This window comes from Antedon mediterranea, chromosome 7 (genome assembly GCF_964355755.1).
Source record: "Antedon mediterranea chromosome 7, ecAntMedi1.1, whole genome shotgun sequence".
NCBI lineage: Eukaryota > Metazoa > Echinodermata > Crinoidea > Comatulida > Antedonidae > Antedon > Antedon mediterranea.
In genome coordinates this window covers 15,720,301-15,737,266 of record NC_092676.1, presented here as the reverse complement: position 1 = coordinate 15,737,266, position 16,966 = coordinate 15,720,301, and the positions used below count along the sequence as shown (strand labels likewise).

The 16,966-nt window shown below is 34.4% G+C and overlaps 3 protein-coding genes across 3 annotated transcripts in view; 1 reads left to right on the top strand and 2 right to left on the bottom strand.

Moving 5' to 3' along the window:
* LOC140055251 (ankyrin repeat and BTB/POZ domain-containing protein 2-like) overlaps positions 1 to 253 on the bottom strand; it is a 50,338-nt gene extending 50,085 nt beyond the window's left edge. The window contains exon 1 of the mRNA XM_072100534.1: positions 201 to 253. The gene's annotated coding sequence lies outside the window, so the exon portion shown is untranslated. The remainder of the gene's footprint in view (positions 1 to 200) is intronic.
* LOC140055259 (large ribosomal subunit protein uL15-like) overlaps positions 1 to 16,966 on the top strand; it is a 165,228-nt gene that overhangs the window by 12,443 nt on the left and 135,819 nt on the right. The window lies entirely within an intron of this gene.
* LOC140055255 (uncharacterized) lies at positions 261 to 15,133 on the bottom strand. Its single transcript, XM_072100540.1, has 8 exons — positions 15,095 to 15,133; positions 5,417 to 5,437; positions 5,005 to 5,211; positions 4,035 to 4,149; positions 2,778 to 2,837; positions 2,501 to 2,662; positions 1,056 to 1,414; positions 261 to 364 (listed from the first exon to the last, which is right to left on the bottom strand). The coding sequence occupies exons 3-7, from the start codon at positions 5,154 to 5,156 to the stop codon at positions 1,073 to 1,075; spliced, it is 831 nt and encodes a 276-aa protein (XP_071956641.1). The 5' UTR covers positions 5,157 to 5,211; positions 5,417 to 5,437; positions 15,095 to 15,133; the 3' UTR covers positions 261 to 364; positions 1,056 to 1,072.

Genomic DNA, 16,966 nt, shown 5'->3' with positions numbered 1-16,966 from the left:
ACTTTTAAAAACAACTATACCTCAGCACCATATAAAAATGAAAACAAAGCATGTGGCATGATGCTTGAACTGCCATAAGAGTATTATGTTAGGGAGACAGGATGAGAACTTAATTTGTGAGAAAAAATCCTAGCTAAATAATGAATAGATTATATAGTATAAACTGTTCTGTTGAAGAATGGAGCAGCACATCCACAAACCTATACTTGTATGAACCACAATTCACTTGGTTGCATTTGAGTCACAGTTGAGAGATGTGAACTTGTAGTAAATAAAGATGCAAGAACCGACCTGACATTAGGCAGACTTTTTGGTGAGCATTATGGACTGCATATCCTACTGTCAACTGAAGCATTTCATTCATCTGCAAAATAAGGATAGCAAATATCAGATGCCTACATATTATGATTGAATCATCTGTTACTCTAAATAGCCTCGTAAATGGGCGATTTAAACTGAAGGTACATTTTGGATTCTATGTAACCAACACTGTGCAGTCAAGTGTATCAATTAAACAATACTTGACAGTACTTGGGATCAAAATTAGTATAGGGCTCTCTGTCATTATGTTACTTTAGCAACACAGGATGAGAATACATTTTAAACCAAGATGATGCGTAGAAAAGTTAAGACAACTTATAATTTGAATATCAATATTATGAATCGATATAGACCCTGTTTATAATGATGTAGATTAACATAGTAATGTTACGCTGAGATTCTATCCTTAGATTATGAGTAATAAGTCACGTGACATAGGCAACTCAAACGAGTAAGACGTTCTGTGTGTGGTTACACAGTCCTTATAATTGACATGTGCGATTACACTATATTTCAGTATTTGTAAAAGATTTCTTATTGTCAAAATCATTTCATCAAACCCTTTCATACTGTATGGTTATCCTTGCTTATATACTCTTTATAGATGTTTCAACATGAATTGAAATGCCAAAATGGACAAAAGATACAGATTTTTTTAATTTTTTTTTTAAAGGCTTATATTCGCACCACTTTTCACAAGGAACAGAGGAATTTAAATTCTAAAATATATTTACCTTTGTTTAACATTTAGTCATGATGCTTGTGAAAGACAGATTAATGTTCCTGTAAATTCATCATTACCATAACAACACACCTGTTCAGCATCTTTAGAATCTAGTTTACATATAATCACAGGTGTCCGGCCCATACTACTTAAAACAATAGCTTGTGCTGTTTCCAGTTTCTTAGCAACTCCACCAGTAACATCATGAGTTAACTTTGATGTCTTGATGTTTGTTTGGAGCTCTCCATTTTTAGATAAAATCACCTTCGGCAACAGAACAGCACCATCTTCTTCTGGAGATTTGTTAAAAATGCCAGCAACATTTGTCAGGAAAATAACTCGATTTGGTTTTAGATTTTCAGCTAATTCCTGAAGAACAAATTAAAGACAAAACAGCTCAGTTAGACATTAAATTTGAATGACTATTTTGGATCCCCATTGAAAAGAATCCTTCAAAACACTCAGAAAGTCCTAGCTCAAAACTGCGGTTCTCAAATTTATTACAGGTAAAAAGCATACCTTAAAAATGTATTGTCCCTTGAAACACAAAAAATGAAGGTCAAATAATTTAAATTGGCCTTATCATAATATTATTAAAGTTATTCACTTTAAGTCGAAAATTTGAGCCAAAAACAATAAGTTTACATAATTAACAGGTAAATTAATTTGTTTACATTTCGTCTGGAAAATCATCGCAAGCGAAAGTAAATAAAGACTTCAAACCACGAGTATGCATTTTGCATGATGCTAATTAGGATTGTTTACAACTCGTCACCGTTGAGAAGGTGTTTTCACACAGATCGCGAGGAAGTTTATGATTATGCATACATAGTAGCCAAACAAGCGTGTTGCATTATGAGATATGTTTTGATCGAAAACTTTGACTGGAAGTCAAAGTTATTTTTTGAACAAAAAAACGTCTGTATTTCAGTTAAATGATTTTTTTTTTCAAAATATTAAAAAACAATTTGTTTTTGGAATTAGTCAATGGGACAATACATCTTTAAACACAGACAAATTTGAAATATATAATAACCTGTTTAAGTAGTTTATATCAGCTGCTGCTTTTACAGATTTTTTCGAGAGCTTTTCCAACTTTTATAAGTCCTTGATTGACACCTGATATCATGAATAATGATGCTGAACTTCTGACACCATAATAAAATTAAGATAAATTAGAGTTGTTTGCAAACATGTTTTGTTGTTATGCTGAATAACATCATCAGTGCAATTAAATACGGTCTGGGAGGTTCTAGTTATATATACCTTTATACAGGTGAGTATTTAAATGATCATTCATATTGTTCTTTAATCCTTGTCTTTAGATGTCGGGAAGGTTCGGTGTCAATCATGGACTTACGAAAGTTGGAAAAGCACCCAAAAAATCTATAAAAGCAACAGCTGAAATAAAAATTACAAAACATTCATCGTGTTTCCAAAATGTTTAAAAATAACCTTTATTATTAAATCTCCACTTAGGATGGTACATCCCAATGTTTGATCCAGTACACAATCACCATTGACAACTGGGATAAACCCTGCTTTCAAAAGGCTGCTTATAGAGTCTACGTCTGATTTAACTATCTTCCTGTTAGCTGTCTCCCAACTTCCAATACACTGTAACAACAGAAATGTCTTCTTTAATCACACATTGTTTTAAGCACAATATACCTATGTTGGTAGTGTCCGAGGTGATACAAGGATATAGAGAAAATAAAATTGTGTTACTTACAGAATAACTGACTGCTGGTAAACCATGCTTAACCAGCTCTTCAACAATTATATGGTTGAGCTGTAAAAAAAAACCCATCATAATTACTCACACAAAGGAATATATAAATTATGCTTTAGAAAGACAAATTAATTTTTCACAAACTTTATTTCGTCTTGAATGTACAGGTAAACTATCAAGAGAGTACAACATTTTTCACGAATAATCGGTGATTATTATACAATAAACAATCTCACTATACTAGTATCTTGTACCAGACTATTTCAAATGAATTAAGTGAAATAACATTTGAAAGTGTTTTTCTACCGGGATTTCCATCGCCTAGACCAGGCCTAGTCGGTAAGATTGCAACGCAACAAACCATGACTGCCATATTTGATTTGCTTCAGTCGACAGACCATAATGTACTTGGGCTAACTATCATTGAAAATTTGACGGAGATATTTCAATATCATAAAACAGAATTCACAGATTTTTATCTCTGAATTCTCTACTACTGTACTACCTCATCAATTAAACTTTTTATTAACAGAGAGGAACTTCATAGTAAATTGACGGCCATTTTTCCCGGGACTTAGAGCCGAGGGTAAGGAATTTTATAAACGTCAAAACATATCTCTCCTAGCTGAAGATATTTATGTACTAGGAAATAGCCTGTTAAACTAAAAAGCGCTAGTGTACAAAACAAGAACTGGTTTTAATGAGTCGGTCATTAAGAACACATAAGTCTTCTACATGTAGGCCTATTTTATACAATTACTACCTGGTCAAATCTGTCCTTATCATTTTAGGATTCATGCCTGTGCAGTTAAAATTATATCATAATTAAGCAATTATTATTTTGAAAATAAGTCATTTGGAACAGTAGAACTTAAAATAGATACTAATGCTAACAATTGAAATCATGTTTTCAGATCCCCTAAATATATACAATTACAAAAGGCTCATTTTTTGTGTATACGTGCAATTCTTTAATTTGCCCTTTTCTCATGATTTTGACAGTGGCCCATATGGTATATTAACAAACAAATTGAATACATAGTAGAATGGAATTATTAGAATTTAGCTTCAAAGTATATTGGATAAATTTGCATTATACAACTATATATTGTTGATATAAGTTTGAGGTACACCACGTAGAACGATCAAAGCATATTGATCGAAACGTCGAGAAACTCAACAGTTCTTTTCAGAACTAACATAAGCAGTGTCCCGCAAACTTATATCAACATTTGATTTCGCCATGCAAAACTTTACCTTAAGAACTGACATCCTTGTTAGTGCAAAGCCATTGCGTACAATGTCACAGTTAGTGTGCCCACTCCACCCTTGAGCTACACAGTATTTATTAGCCTGAAAATGACCAAAGGACCTTTGAAAGAAGAAAGTGTGTTAGAATATTAGTTTGTTAAACACTGAGGGACTACATCCCTCAATACAATGATTGCAGCTGAGGGAACAAAAAATACAAAATTATTCTTAATTGGATCTTACTCAAATCAAAATTAAACAATCAAAAAATCAAATTTTATGCATAATATAAAATGTTGAAATGAACATCACCAAGCATTCTGGAAAAAAAAAGTAGAGGGGCGCACTATATTTTTATTCGATGCCTTTTTAAAACTATTTTATACTGAAAATTTTTCCAGTTCATTCTTTTAAATATTTATGGAATGAATTTTAAAATCCCATCAGACAGACTATTCCATTCATGAATTGCTCTTATCGTAAAGAAAGATTTCTGTTTCTGTTGTATTCAAGTTTCACAAAATTAAAACCTTATTTCGTTCTTATTCATAAGTCAACATATGAGTAAAAATAGTTTCACAGAGCTTACGTACACCGATACGAATCATTTTGAACTTAAGTTCAAGTAGGAAATCAATTATTTAAACATTTCATTTGTTCGTTAATGACGTCAACCATGTCAAAACCCATTTGTAAAATCGATGATTCGTAAACTGAACATTCATAAAATACACTTTTTACTGTGTCTGAATGCAGCCTTAAAATTTAAATAAAGTGAGTCGGATTTTACTCAACAGGGGTGGATCCAGGATTTTTTTTAACAGGGAATTAAGTGCCAACATAATAATATTAATAGTTAGTCAAATAATAACATCATTTTAGCTGTCAAAGGGGGCAGGTGCAACTCAAGCACTACCCTCCTGGATCCATCTCTGCTTGAGCATGGGATTATATACGGTATAAACTGCATACATACCCAGCACCATGTACAATGATAATTTTCTTTTTAATTTTAGAAACCATGACAGCAGCTTGCTTGATTGCATCTAAATTTGGTGTTTCAAATTGCTCCTTAAAAGTAACAGCACTGCCACCCAACTTGATAATGCTATCAACTTCCAGCTCCATCTACTCAATAATGTTTACCACCTTTTAAATGCCTATATTGAATTTTTATAACAAACTGGAAAACAAAATTCATTTAGATGTTAGTCTCATACAGTATTTACAATTTTCGACAAATTGTTCTGTTTAATGAGGTGGTGTTCAGTACTAGATTATTAATTAAATCTCTACCCACTAGCAGTCAGAAGGTTAAGAGGAGACCTAATTGAAACGTACAAAATTCTTACAGGAAAAGTCAATACAAGTTCTTCAATATTTTTTACCTTGCATACGGATAGCATTACCTGTGAACATAATCTGAAATTATATAAGTTATTTTGGAAATATTCTTTTTTTTCAAACCAACAATTAGTTTATTTCTGAAGAAGCTGTCCGATCAGGACAGCGAAACTGTCAAGAAGGTTAGTTTACTAATTGTTGGTTTGAAAAAAAAGAATATTTCCAAAATAACTTATATCTACAAACCAGATGAACATTTTCAATCATGAAATTATATAGGCCTGTAATGAAGAAGGGTTTGGAACTGAGCTCTTTTAGCTTGAGAATAATAAATCACTGGATTACATTGCCATATGACTTAGTAAACGCACCATCTGAAAATGTTTGTAAACTGTGGGTCACAAGAGCCAAATGTAATTTATACCCACACACAATAAGTTTCAAGATACAGTACTGCTTATATAGCCAATTACACCACATGGTGTTTTTAAACAAGTATACTATACTTTACTGCTCACAATTAACTACTATGCTATTACATCCTGGCATAAACTATTGATTCGGGTTTCTCCAGATTATCAAACAGTGATGCAGGAATATTCAAGAGATGCATTTTCTTCGGCATGGACTATTCATGCACTCGCCATACAACTCTAAAGACCAATAAATGTCTATCTATCCACCATTAACGGTATCACAGATGCCAGTTTCAGGATTCTAAACAGAACTTTCAACCAAGAGTGCAACTAAATCAACAAGGGAGTCCACTCTCATTTATGTGAAGGCAAGTTTTGAAAAAGCAAAGAAAACATGGGCTACTCCTAGTAAATTGGTGCAATTGTTGGCTCTCTTGAAACCAGAAGTTATAACATTAACCAGTAGTCCTAAACCATGCACTTAGGTATCAAGGTACTAAATATTTCAATGGATAAACATTAGTAATTCAGGCTACAGCATATACTGTACTTCTCAACATGGTGCACTGAGACCATCTACATAGGGGAACCTCGCATTTGGGTATACCAGGGTACACCTCTATTAAAGGGAAACTTTACTATGGAACGAGTCAATACATGCTCAATACTACGCCAATCCTAATTCAAACAACAGCGATATTAAATGATTTTGTTTTGCCTTAATTTCTTATTATTTCTTAATAGATGTCATCGTCTGATGAAGATTCGCCGACAGTCGAAGAGGCTTTCTAAAAACAGAAGAATCGACAACCAACCAGACAGAAATCACCTAATGGCTCCCTTCTCAGAAAGGAAAGCATACTACACCCTGGCATAAACTATTGATTCGGGTTTCTCCAGATTATCAAACAGCAGTGCAGGAATATTCAAGAGATGCGTTTTCTTCGTCATGGACTATTCATGCACTCGCCATAGCACTCTAAAGACCAATAAATGTCTATCTATCCACCATTAACGGTATCACAGATGCTCGTTTCAGGATTCTAAACAGAACTTTCAACCAAGAGTGCAACTAAATCAACATGGGAGTCCAATCTCCATTATCTGAAAGGAAGTTTCGAAAAAGCAAAGAAAACATGGAACCTCTAAGGGACACTTTACTATGGAACGAGTCAAATATATGCTCAATGCCAATCCTAATTTAACGACAGCGATATTAAATGATTTTGTTTTGCCTTAATTTCTTATTATTTCTTAATAGATGTCATCGTCTGATAAAGATTCGCCGACAGTCGAAGAGGCTTTACAAAAACAGAAGAATCGACAACCAACCAGACAGAAATCACCTAATAAACCATCTGCGTCAACATTACAACAAAAGTGAAGATTACAGTTTTTCAGAGTACGATTTTCCATAACAGGTTTACTGATTTCACCAATGATGAAACGTTCAAACGCAATATGGACACAAACAATGAAATTTGTAAATATACAGCCAAAATTATGCTGATGAAGTTTTTATAAATTTTGAACATGTTGACAGACAGTTATGATTTCTTTAAAAAGGCATTATTCATAAAGGACAAGCACCTGCATTTGTGCTTTTTACGAAAGACCAAATAAATGACATTAAAAGATTCTGTTCCGGAAAAATAGTTCCAGGGATTGACAAGACCTTCAATTTAGACAAAACTTATCTCACGCTAATGGTATACAAAAACCTGCTGATTACTAAAATGGACAATGACCCTCCATATTTTTTTTACCCTATGTTACACCATAATAATTAGCTAATTAGCATTTGCAGAATTCTACAGTTTCTTAAAGTATAATTTTATTAGCAATGGTGTTAAGAATTGGAAAAGGTACACATGATGAATTAGCTATGCACAAAGTATTTATAGACGCTTTTCATTGCAAACATGTACTATGCAGAAAGCATATTCTTGAAAACTATTTAATAACCAAGTTCAACTTTTTTTGTTTTGTTTTGATATTGAAAAATGTTCTAGAGTTGATTTTGTAAGATATATAATACCCCTTTGTAATTATTTAAAATGCTGAAAGATCACAAGGAGCAACTAGGGGAGCACAACTTTTACAAATCTATTGGGAACAACAGAAAACTCCTCCTGAGCAATGGAGCCAACAAAGAGAGTTTAATTGAATTTATGTTCAATGTGTGAAGGAAAGCAATTTCAAAACTATGCCCAACACACTGGTTTTCTAGAATAGACGCCATTCAGGCTATAAAAAAGATATATTGACAACATATTATTCAGATGCACTGGGGATCAAAATATCCAGTTTTGAAAGTGATGATACTTCTTTACTGAATGTTGGTGAACACATAACTAATGGAGCTGTTTTTGAGATGAGAGACTGGGTGCTTAAGCGGAAAAAGCCTATTGCTACATACATTATTGCTTGGTTACTAAATATCCTAAAACAAAATGGTGTTGATGTAAGCAATATTAAAGATAGTACTTGTGATAATAACTCATACTATAGAGGTTATTATCCAGTAACCTTTAGTTACTCCTCTTACAGTTACACATACCATATGGTACCATGTGGCCTAGAAAAAAAGCCACAGACAAAGTTAACGGTAATTTTGTCTTAATTTTTGAAAAAGGCTATTACTTATCAAACTACTTGGAATATTGTTGGCCAATCAGAAGTCAGGGTGGGTTTTTTAAATAGTTAAGATGTTTTAAGTTTTGTTTTAGTTTTGGTAGCAAGGTCAGCAAGACATTATTAAAGAAATATACTTAAACTTTACTGCATTTTTGATGTTCATCTTTGTCTGATAACTTGATATATTAAACCACTCGGACGTTTCTCCTATCTGACTAAATTAAGTAAACCGCTCTGACTCATGCGAAGCCCGTAACATGGTGGCAGCGTGCTGGAAACGTGTTTAACCCGTTACTATTAACACTAGACAAACTGTGCTGTGGTGGACCGCTCGAACTCATGCGAAGCCCATAACAGTACTCTAAGCAAGATTACGAATGATCATAGGCATTGAGGCATTTATGTCAGTGAGTTTGCCATCCCTGTACCCAGTACAAGCCAAAAGAGAGTAAAGTGGCGATACCAGGAACTTTCTACCTGTAAAGATTAAAAATTTGCTGATAAAGTAGAAATGAAGTCAAAATGAAGGCCATGTTGTTTCGACAAAGTTTGAGTGGTGCTTTATTGCTGCAGTGTGCAAGCTTTGTTATCACAATGCTGTTGGTTTGTCCGCTGAAGTTGAAGGGAGTAGTTTCAAGCTTAGCGACATTATCCCCTATCATGGGAAACAATTTTCACATTTTATATCGAAATGCAATGGGTTTTTATCTGTTACTGCCACACTTACAAAAGTCTGGTCATGATTTGATGTGCCCACAAGAAAATGACAAGCAAGTTGAAGCTTTGCTACGAACACTTTTAGAGGTTATTATTGATGTTTGCAGATGACAGTTAGAAGTTAGGATTGTAAATCAGAAGGCAAACACTGCACTTTCTGTTTTTCATCTAAAGAGAAGCAATTTTCTGTTGAGCAGGTAAAAGAAAATTTGGCAAGCTTCATGGCTGATGAAGACATAGATAATGTTCACAAAAAAATGTCATTATGGATCCGCTGATTCTCCTAGGAAAAAAAATTACTCATCTGTGGTCAAATGAAAAGAATGGCATTGTATTAGAAACCTGGTAAAAAGCAACCATTGCAGAGTTTAAGGATTTAAAACAAAGGAGATTACCACTATTATATGGATATACAGAAGAATGGGGATCTTGTGGTCATATGGGATTAATGTTATCCAACTTTGCTGGAAAATCGTGAAAATGTTTTTTTTTCTTATGGAAGTGAATTAAAACTGCATAAATTTTATTTTTCATGATTTTGGGGGACAATACATCTTTAAATATGTAGTGTCTAGGCCTAGTGTTGTTTTTATCTTTTATTCATAACAATTTGTGATTAAAACAAATAAAACATGACCACAAGAATGTTAGGCGTATTTATTGTGTGTAGGCTCATGCTGGCCGGACACAGTAACGAGTCATCACAACCAAGTCAGGTGTGTAAAATCGCTGGTCGGCGTTAGACCTTAGCAGCCTAAGCCAAGCTAGTTTCTTACTTTGTGTTTTTACATAAAACAATAAATGAATAAATTGTTTTGTTTGTGTGTTTTATTTGCTCTTTATTCACTCATGTGTGGAATGTTTTCTGTCTTCACCATCACAAAAACATCACACATTACGTCGGATAAATCCAATGCACATGCTTGCGATTTGAAGTTTATTATTGGTGAAATCAGCGTCTATAAACATTAATATTATTAACTAAGCGATTCTGAAAACAAATTCTCGTTAGTCGAGTGTATACACGCAATTTCCAAAAACAGTCAGCACAGAATTTGTAGGGCTCTGAGTTACCGTAAAGGGAATGTTGTTTTAATTTACTCGATTGACACAAACAAGATGTGTGATGGGAGAAGTCACGCAATGTGATCTCTCTGGGTCAGTTTATTCAGAGCCAGGTCTAGATGGACGAATGTTCGTTTTTTTTAATGGAAATTCATTTTTACCAATTGGCAAACTCCAACTCTAACTAAGATGGAGATGAATCATTTAGATTTAGATGCATTAACCAACACACTATTGATAAATTTTGTCAAGAATTGTCTAGCGAACAATGGATTGACATTCTAAATACCCAAAACCCAGATGAAGCATACAACAAATTTGAACATACCTTTTCGTTACTTTACAATAAAACATTTCCATACAAAACTATCAAAAAAACTAAAACTAAACTCAAGACCTGGCTGGATGACCGACTCTCTTCTTAAGTCCATTAGATATGGGCAAAAATTATACTCAAACTTTCTTCATCGTCCCTCTGCGAAAAATGAAACAAAATATAAACAATGTCGCAACCGAATCAATTGTCTTATCAAAACTGCTAAATCATATTATTTTAAAAATACTTTTATTAAACATAAAAATGACATAAGGGCCACTTGGAAAACTATTAATTCCCTTATAAAACAATCCTCTAACAAACAAAGTAATACTTTTTTTAACTGCAATGGTGAATTGTCAAATGATCCCACCAAGATTGCAAACTCTTTTAATTCATTTTTTACTGAAATTGGTCCCACCTTAGCTAACCAAATACCCAAGACAAACACATCGTATAAAGAATTTCTTCCTAACCCAAATATTCATTCTATTTTTTTATCCCCAGTCGATGAGGACGAAGTTATTAAAATTTTGCGTTCATTCAAGAGTAATAAGTCCCCCGGTATTGACGACCTACATGCGAAAGTCATCAAACAAGTTACCGAACTTATCTCCCTCCCTTTATGCCATATTTTAAACATTTCTTTAACTAAGGGAATTTTCCCAAGCAGATTGAAGATAGCTCGTGCAACACCCATCTTTAAATCTGGCAGTAAATCTGACTTAACGAATTATCGCCCTATTTCTATTTTACCTGTTTTCTCAAATCCCTTAGAAAGAATTATTTACGACAGAACTTTTAATTTTATTACCAAATACGATATTTTATACGCTCAACAATTCGGTTTTCGTAAAAAATACAATACATCTATGGCTCTTATTGGACGCAATGATTTCGCTATTGGACCCTTTATTGATCTTTCTAAGGCTTTTGACACTATTGATTATGATATTCTTTTATTTAAGTTATCCCATTATGGTATTCGAGGGCCTGCATTAAATTTGTTTAAAAGTTATTTGAATTGAATTGAAAAAAAATTTCATATATATCAATAGGACATACAAGATGAAAATTCATTGATAACTGGTGCTGAATTTACAATAGACAAAACACAGTACAATTTTTGTATACACAAAAGATGTTAATTAATTAAACTTTACCAATACTTAATTTTTGCTTTAAATTGCTTTATTCAATTACTTTATTTCCTTACAAGCCATTTCAAAATGTTGTGTTTGTCGCTAATAATAAATACTAGCCTAACTAAGTACTACTACTACTTACTACTACTAGTTTAGGCCTAGCACCTACTACTACTGAATACAGATCACTCCGGCCGCGCTTCAGTCCGGTCGCTCTTTCTTTTTCACACTTACAACATAATATTATGCAACATACGATTCGACCACTTACGAAGTAATTTTTTTTAAATAACAATACTTTTCAAAACATTTTAAACCATACTGAACTCGCGGTCAACACACTGCGAAATGTTCGCCATCTTATATTTATCACTTAATTGCCAGAATGTATGCTTCATTCCCAAAAAATGTAGAAACTATAGAAGAAGGCAGTGTTATAAAATCCGATTACACATATTATAGGCCTATTTAGTTTTGAAAGGCAAGAAATGTTTTCAGCTGGCGAAATAGAGGTTAAATTAATATTTCATTATTAGTATTATTATTCATATTAAAAGGTCCTATCAATGTTTTATGTACGGACTCATATCATTGCCGTTTTGATATGTACAGCTGGTTCGTTATAAAAACCACTCTTTGCAGTTTAAAAATAAAAACAGAAAATAAAACATTGCTTTCTGCTCTGGCAATTTTCTGATTCTAAAATGGCCACAGTTCGATCAAAGTATTCGCGGAAAAGGAGCTGTTTTGAAAGGCATTTTTTATTGTGATAAGGTAATATAACGGTGGCTAAATCATGGGAACATGTTACAGAATGGCCCAAAACTGTATGTGGGTGTGAGAAAAAAATTAAGCGAGAAGTCGAAGATATAACAGTGTGGTGCGAAACTGCAGTAGCGCCGAATTTGTTATAACACTGAACAGTATAGAAAACGTAGATATGTATGGAACGCCATCGCTGCCTCCGGCAGCAAACCTTAATTCTATTCGGCTCTTTTACCATTACGTTCGGCTCTTTTAGCATTTGGCGTATTTCTATTCGGCCCATTTACCATTACGTTCGGCTCTTTCAGCATTCGGCGCATTTCTATTTGGCCCATTTACCATTACGTTCGGCTCTTTCAGAATTCGGCTCTTTTTTATTCGGCCCATTTACCATTACGTTCGGCTCTTTTTAATTCGGCCCTTTTTTATTCGGCTCTTTCTGCATTACGTTCGGCTCTTTTTGATTTGGCCCTTTTTTATACGGCGCAATTAAATTCTAACCTTTTACATGGGGTCAAATGGAAGAAAATCAACGGCTGGAAATGAGTTTATGAAAAGTTTACAAAACATATAGATGCAGCATGTAGAGTGTTTGGTTGGTTGAATTAAAGGGGGGGTTCCGGGTTTAAAATGAATAGTAAAAAATGTAAAATATATTTGTTTGTCTCTTGAACGGTAAAAGTTTCAATTTATATAAGCGCCCAGTAAAGCAGAACGAAGGCTGTGAAATAAGGCCAGATTACAAGTGCAGCTACGGCGATATGACACTGTGTTACCAGAAAAGGAAATTCGTGAAATGGTCAATCTTCCGACGACCCGTTATCATTAACCATATCAATTACTTTTGTAAAATTATACTTTTCTGATGTAATTTTAGTCGGTCTTTCCATTTATAAAGTCAATGTTCTATGAAAATTCATCAAAACAGTGAAAAATTAGATATGTTTGCACTTTACGTTTGCCGATTTTCGCACTGACTTAGGGAAAGCCTTCAAAATCAATGAAGCGTAACGTATACATTCCTGCTGAGCGAGGAGAGAGCGAGACGACGATCAATACGCGTGCTCTACCCTATACCACCTGCCCGCCTGGCAGCGTCACGTGATAAGCAGATACAGTATACAATACCAAACTGGTCGGGTCGAGTATACCCCGTCTATAATTACAACATGAACGATGTACAGTATTTGATTGAAGGTCGACTCGACCTACCGAAATGGTATAGATAATATAGCTCGAATGAGAGAGTTGGAATATTTGTAAACATAAGTATTGCTAATTTTAAGAAGTGTAGCCTAGTAAAAGGCCTGGTAGTATCAATTCGCATAGGGTCTACTACACTAGCTAGCTCAATTTTTAACTGGGCCGGATCGGCTAGGTCTCCTTCCTACTACCTGGTCTACTTGCTTGATGCAGTAGTATCCGCTTTTTTGGAGAGTAAACTAGGCCTATTTTAGGCCTACTTAGACGATCGGGAAACCATACGTGCGGACGGCGATATTTACAGCCGATTTTGTAGAATGTTTTAGGTTTAGATTGTTTAGGAGTTTGGTTGATAGGATGGGTTTGGAATCCACTGAGTTTTGTTATTTATGGGCCAATCGTTTAGTAGTGGGCCAATCGTTTAGTAGTAGGCTAGCTAGGCCCATGATGGGCCCCAATGTTTTAGCGTTTTAATCCCTAGTCAGAATGGCTCTCACCCATGAAACAAAATGATTTAGGCTAGGCCTACCCTAGTACGTGAAGCCGATAATACGATCTGTACTATTCGAGGTATAAAAATAGTATATAATTTATGACTCCGTAATCTGTACTAAATTTTGTATTTTGTCAAATAAATATATGCTACTACTGTTATTATTACACTTTAGGCATAGCTTAGAAAATCTACAAAAAATGTATTTCACAATGATCGGGTGGTCGTCGTTTGACAGGAGAGAGAGATGTAAATTTAGTTGACAAACACAACGTACATGACGTCGCGAGTTTGGAATCCACTGATGACGTGATTTTGTGAATATCTCATGAATATTAATGAGCTTCCCTAAGCTGCTGAAAAAACAGACTTTCCATGAATTTACCCTAAAATGTATATGAAATTTAATTTTTTTAATTTCTCGTTATTATTTCTTCATTCTGACATGTCTATATTGTTATAATATTTTTTATTTAATAAATAAACGATATTTAAAAGCAATTTTAAACCCAGAATCCCCCTTTAAATGAATTTGAAGGCTATTTCAATATGACTAATCATTTTATTGACATGATTAATGTGTTAGAGAACTTGCAATTGTCCCACCTTATTAACCATTAAATGGGCCGAATAGAAATGCGCCGAATGCTAAAAGAGCCGAACGTAATGGTAAAAGAGCCGAATAGAATTAAAGTTTGCTTCCGGAGGCAGCGATGGCGTTCCATAGATATGAGCGCTCCATACTAACGGCCCCTTTGCACACAGGAAGTCGAATTGAATAGCGGCCGGAGTGCATAACATCGCCATAAACTGATACGGCGGCCGGAGTGAAGCGCGGCGGCTTCCCTACTACTAGATACCTCCATGGCTAGGCCTACTGATGTTACCTCCTCTAACGCCTAAACAAGTTTTACCCCTATTTCTACACTACAGGCTAGTATAGTAGTAGTCTACAAGAACACTCCTACTCTAGGCTAGTCTCTGCTCTTCTTCTCTATTTAGAGGTTGCACGTTATCCGAAGTTGGTGTACCAAAGAACCTACCTACTTTCTTACATGTGACTTTGTATACATACATCGCCGCCGCGTGCGCCACCAGGCTTACGAATAGAGGGCGCTGTTCCTAAATTACAAGCAGAGCCATTATATTTTTTTTTTTCACGCTACTGCTCTAGACCGCTACGTCCCATTAGGACTACTCAATCAGAAGCTAAAGCAAGCAGCAGTTATAGTTCTAAGGACAGACAGTTTTGTGAAAATGGAAACTCCACTATAATTTATTGATTCCAGCTGCTACTGGTATATTCACTGTCAGATATTCATTGAATTATTATCGAAACAGTCCATTAAAGTTTGTGTTTGTAATAGGATACTTCACAATTGAAATATCTAGGGTGATGAAGTGACCCCCAGATTTGACCTTAGCAATAAAATTAACTAAAGTGACAGAAATTGAGTATTCACTTCTGTAACAAAAAAATAATATTTATTCACATATAAATTACATTTTTTTCAGGTACAATAACTATTATGTGACAATAAAATGACACATTCAAAAACATTTAAAATAAAAAATATTTTTCAATAAAGCGAGCAGCGTTTTTTGTAAGAAATATTTCTTGATATTTAATGATGGTGATCATTAAGGACTCTCAGAGGTTCACAAGACAAACATATACACAAGATGATCTACATAAACAAAGTCTTATTACAAGTCTTTGGGAGTGGAGTAATTTGGTCCTTAGAAAAAATACTGACATGTGACGGGACTTGAACCCAGGACCCTTGGAGTGGTAGCCAAGCATCATTACCACCAAGCTACAACTCCACTCCATATAATAATGGCTCTGATTATAAAGTATCAAGTTTTCCTACAAAGAGTATAATACCATCGTAGGGTAATAATTTTCCTCATCATCGTAAACAAAAACGGTACTGGGTTTGGTCTAATAGCGTTCTTTCCTGCTCCCAACCAGTCATCCATTCATAGAAGGCTTGATGAAGTGGGGATGAAGTAAGCCTACCTAGTGGAGGACGACATAGAACGGTTCCGAGATAACGACTATACTTTCGGCTTTAGTCGATAGAAGATTGAAATGAGATAGAGTACGGTGTTTGATTATGTGTAGATGTGTTCTATTATTCAAATGATGTTCCGCATAAGAAGATGAAGATAGTAGTTATTATTATTATTAGTAATGATTATGTATATAAAAAACTGTATATTATGCGATAAATATTATTTTATATATATTTTTTTGATATTTATTGTTATGATTATAATATTAATCAATAAAAAGATATAAATTGTTAGTATAAATTTAAAAATATAAAATATAGATATATGGAAGTAATACATCAGTTATTTCAGACGTACACACCAAAGAATCAATTGAATGCAAACCTCTCTAATCGTATCGGTGATTGAATGCTAAAACATTTTCATTCATTTATTCATGTTGGAACGAATGATTGCAGTGGGGATAACTTTTCTCTGGAGAAATTCAAAGATGATGTTGATGCACTCGTGACTTTGCTAGAAAACCGGAAATGTCTACATTTCAGCTATGTGCCAACGCTTTGATGAGTCAAAGGCTAACGAACAAGTGAAAATTGCTTCGTAGTATATGTTAAACCCATCCTCAATTATTGTAGGAACAGTGTAAATCGAATGGGTCCTGCCGCTGCCACTAACGTATGCTACTACTGCAACGAACCTGTTCATGTCAGTCATGCCTGTCGTCATCGTAGACCTGCTTGAACTGCAACATTAATCGCCATAAAGCTAAATTCTGCAACAAAAAAAAACTGTCTGCTGAGATGAAGGCGAAGCAATTG

Bases quoted from the DNA above. Each gene is read 5' to 3' on its own strand.
- LOC140055255 (XM_072100540.1), bottom strand. From the start codon at position 5,156: ATGGAGCTGGAAGTTGATAGCATTATCAAGTTGGGTGGCAGTGCTGTT. The intron at 4,150-5,004 runs GTATGTATGCAG...CTTCTTTCAAAG, and splicing joins ATCATTGTACATGGTGCTGG to GTCCTTTGGTCATTTTCAGG. The intron at 2,663-2,777 runs GTAAGTAACACA...CTGTTGTTACAG, and splicing joins TACCAGCAGTCAGTTATTCT to TGTATTGGAAGTTGGGAGAC.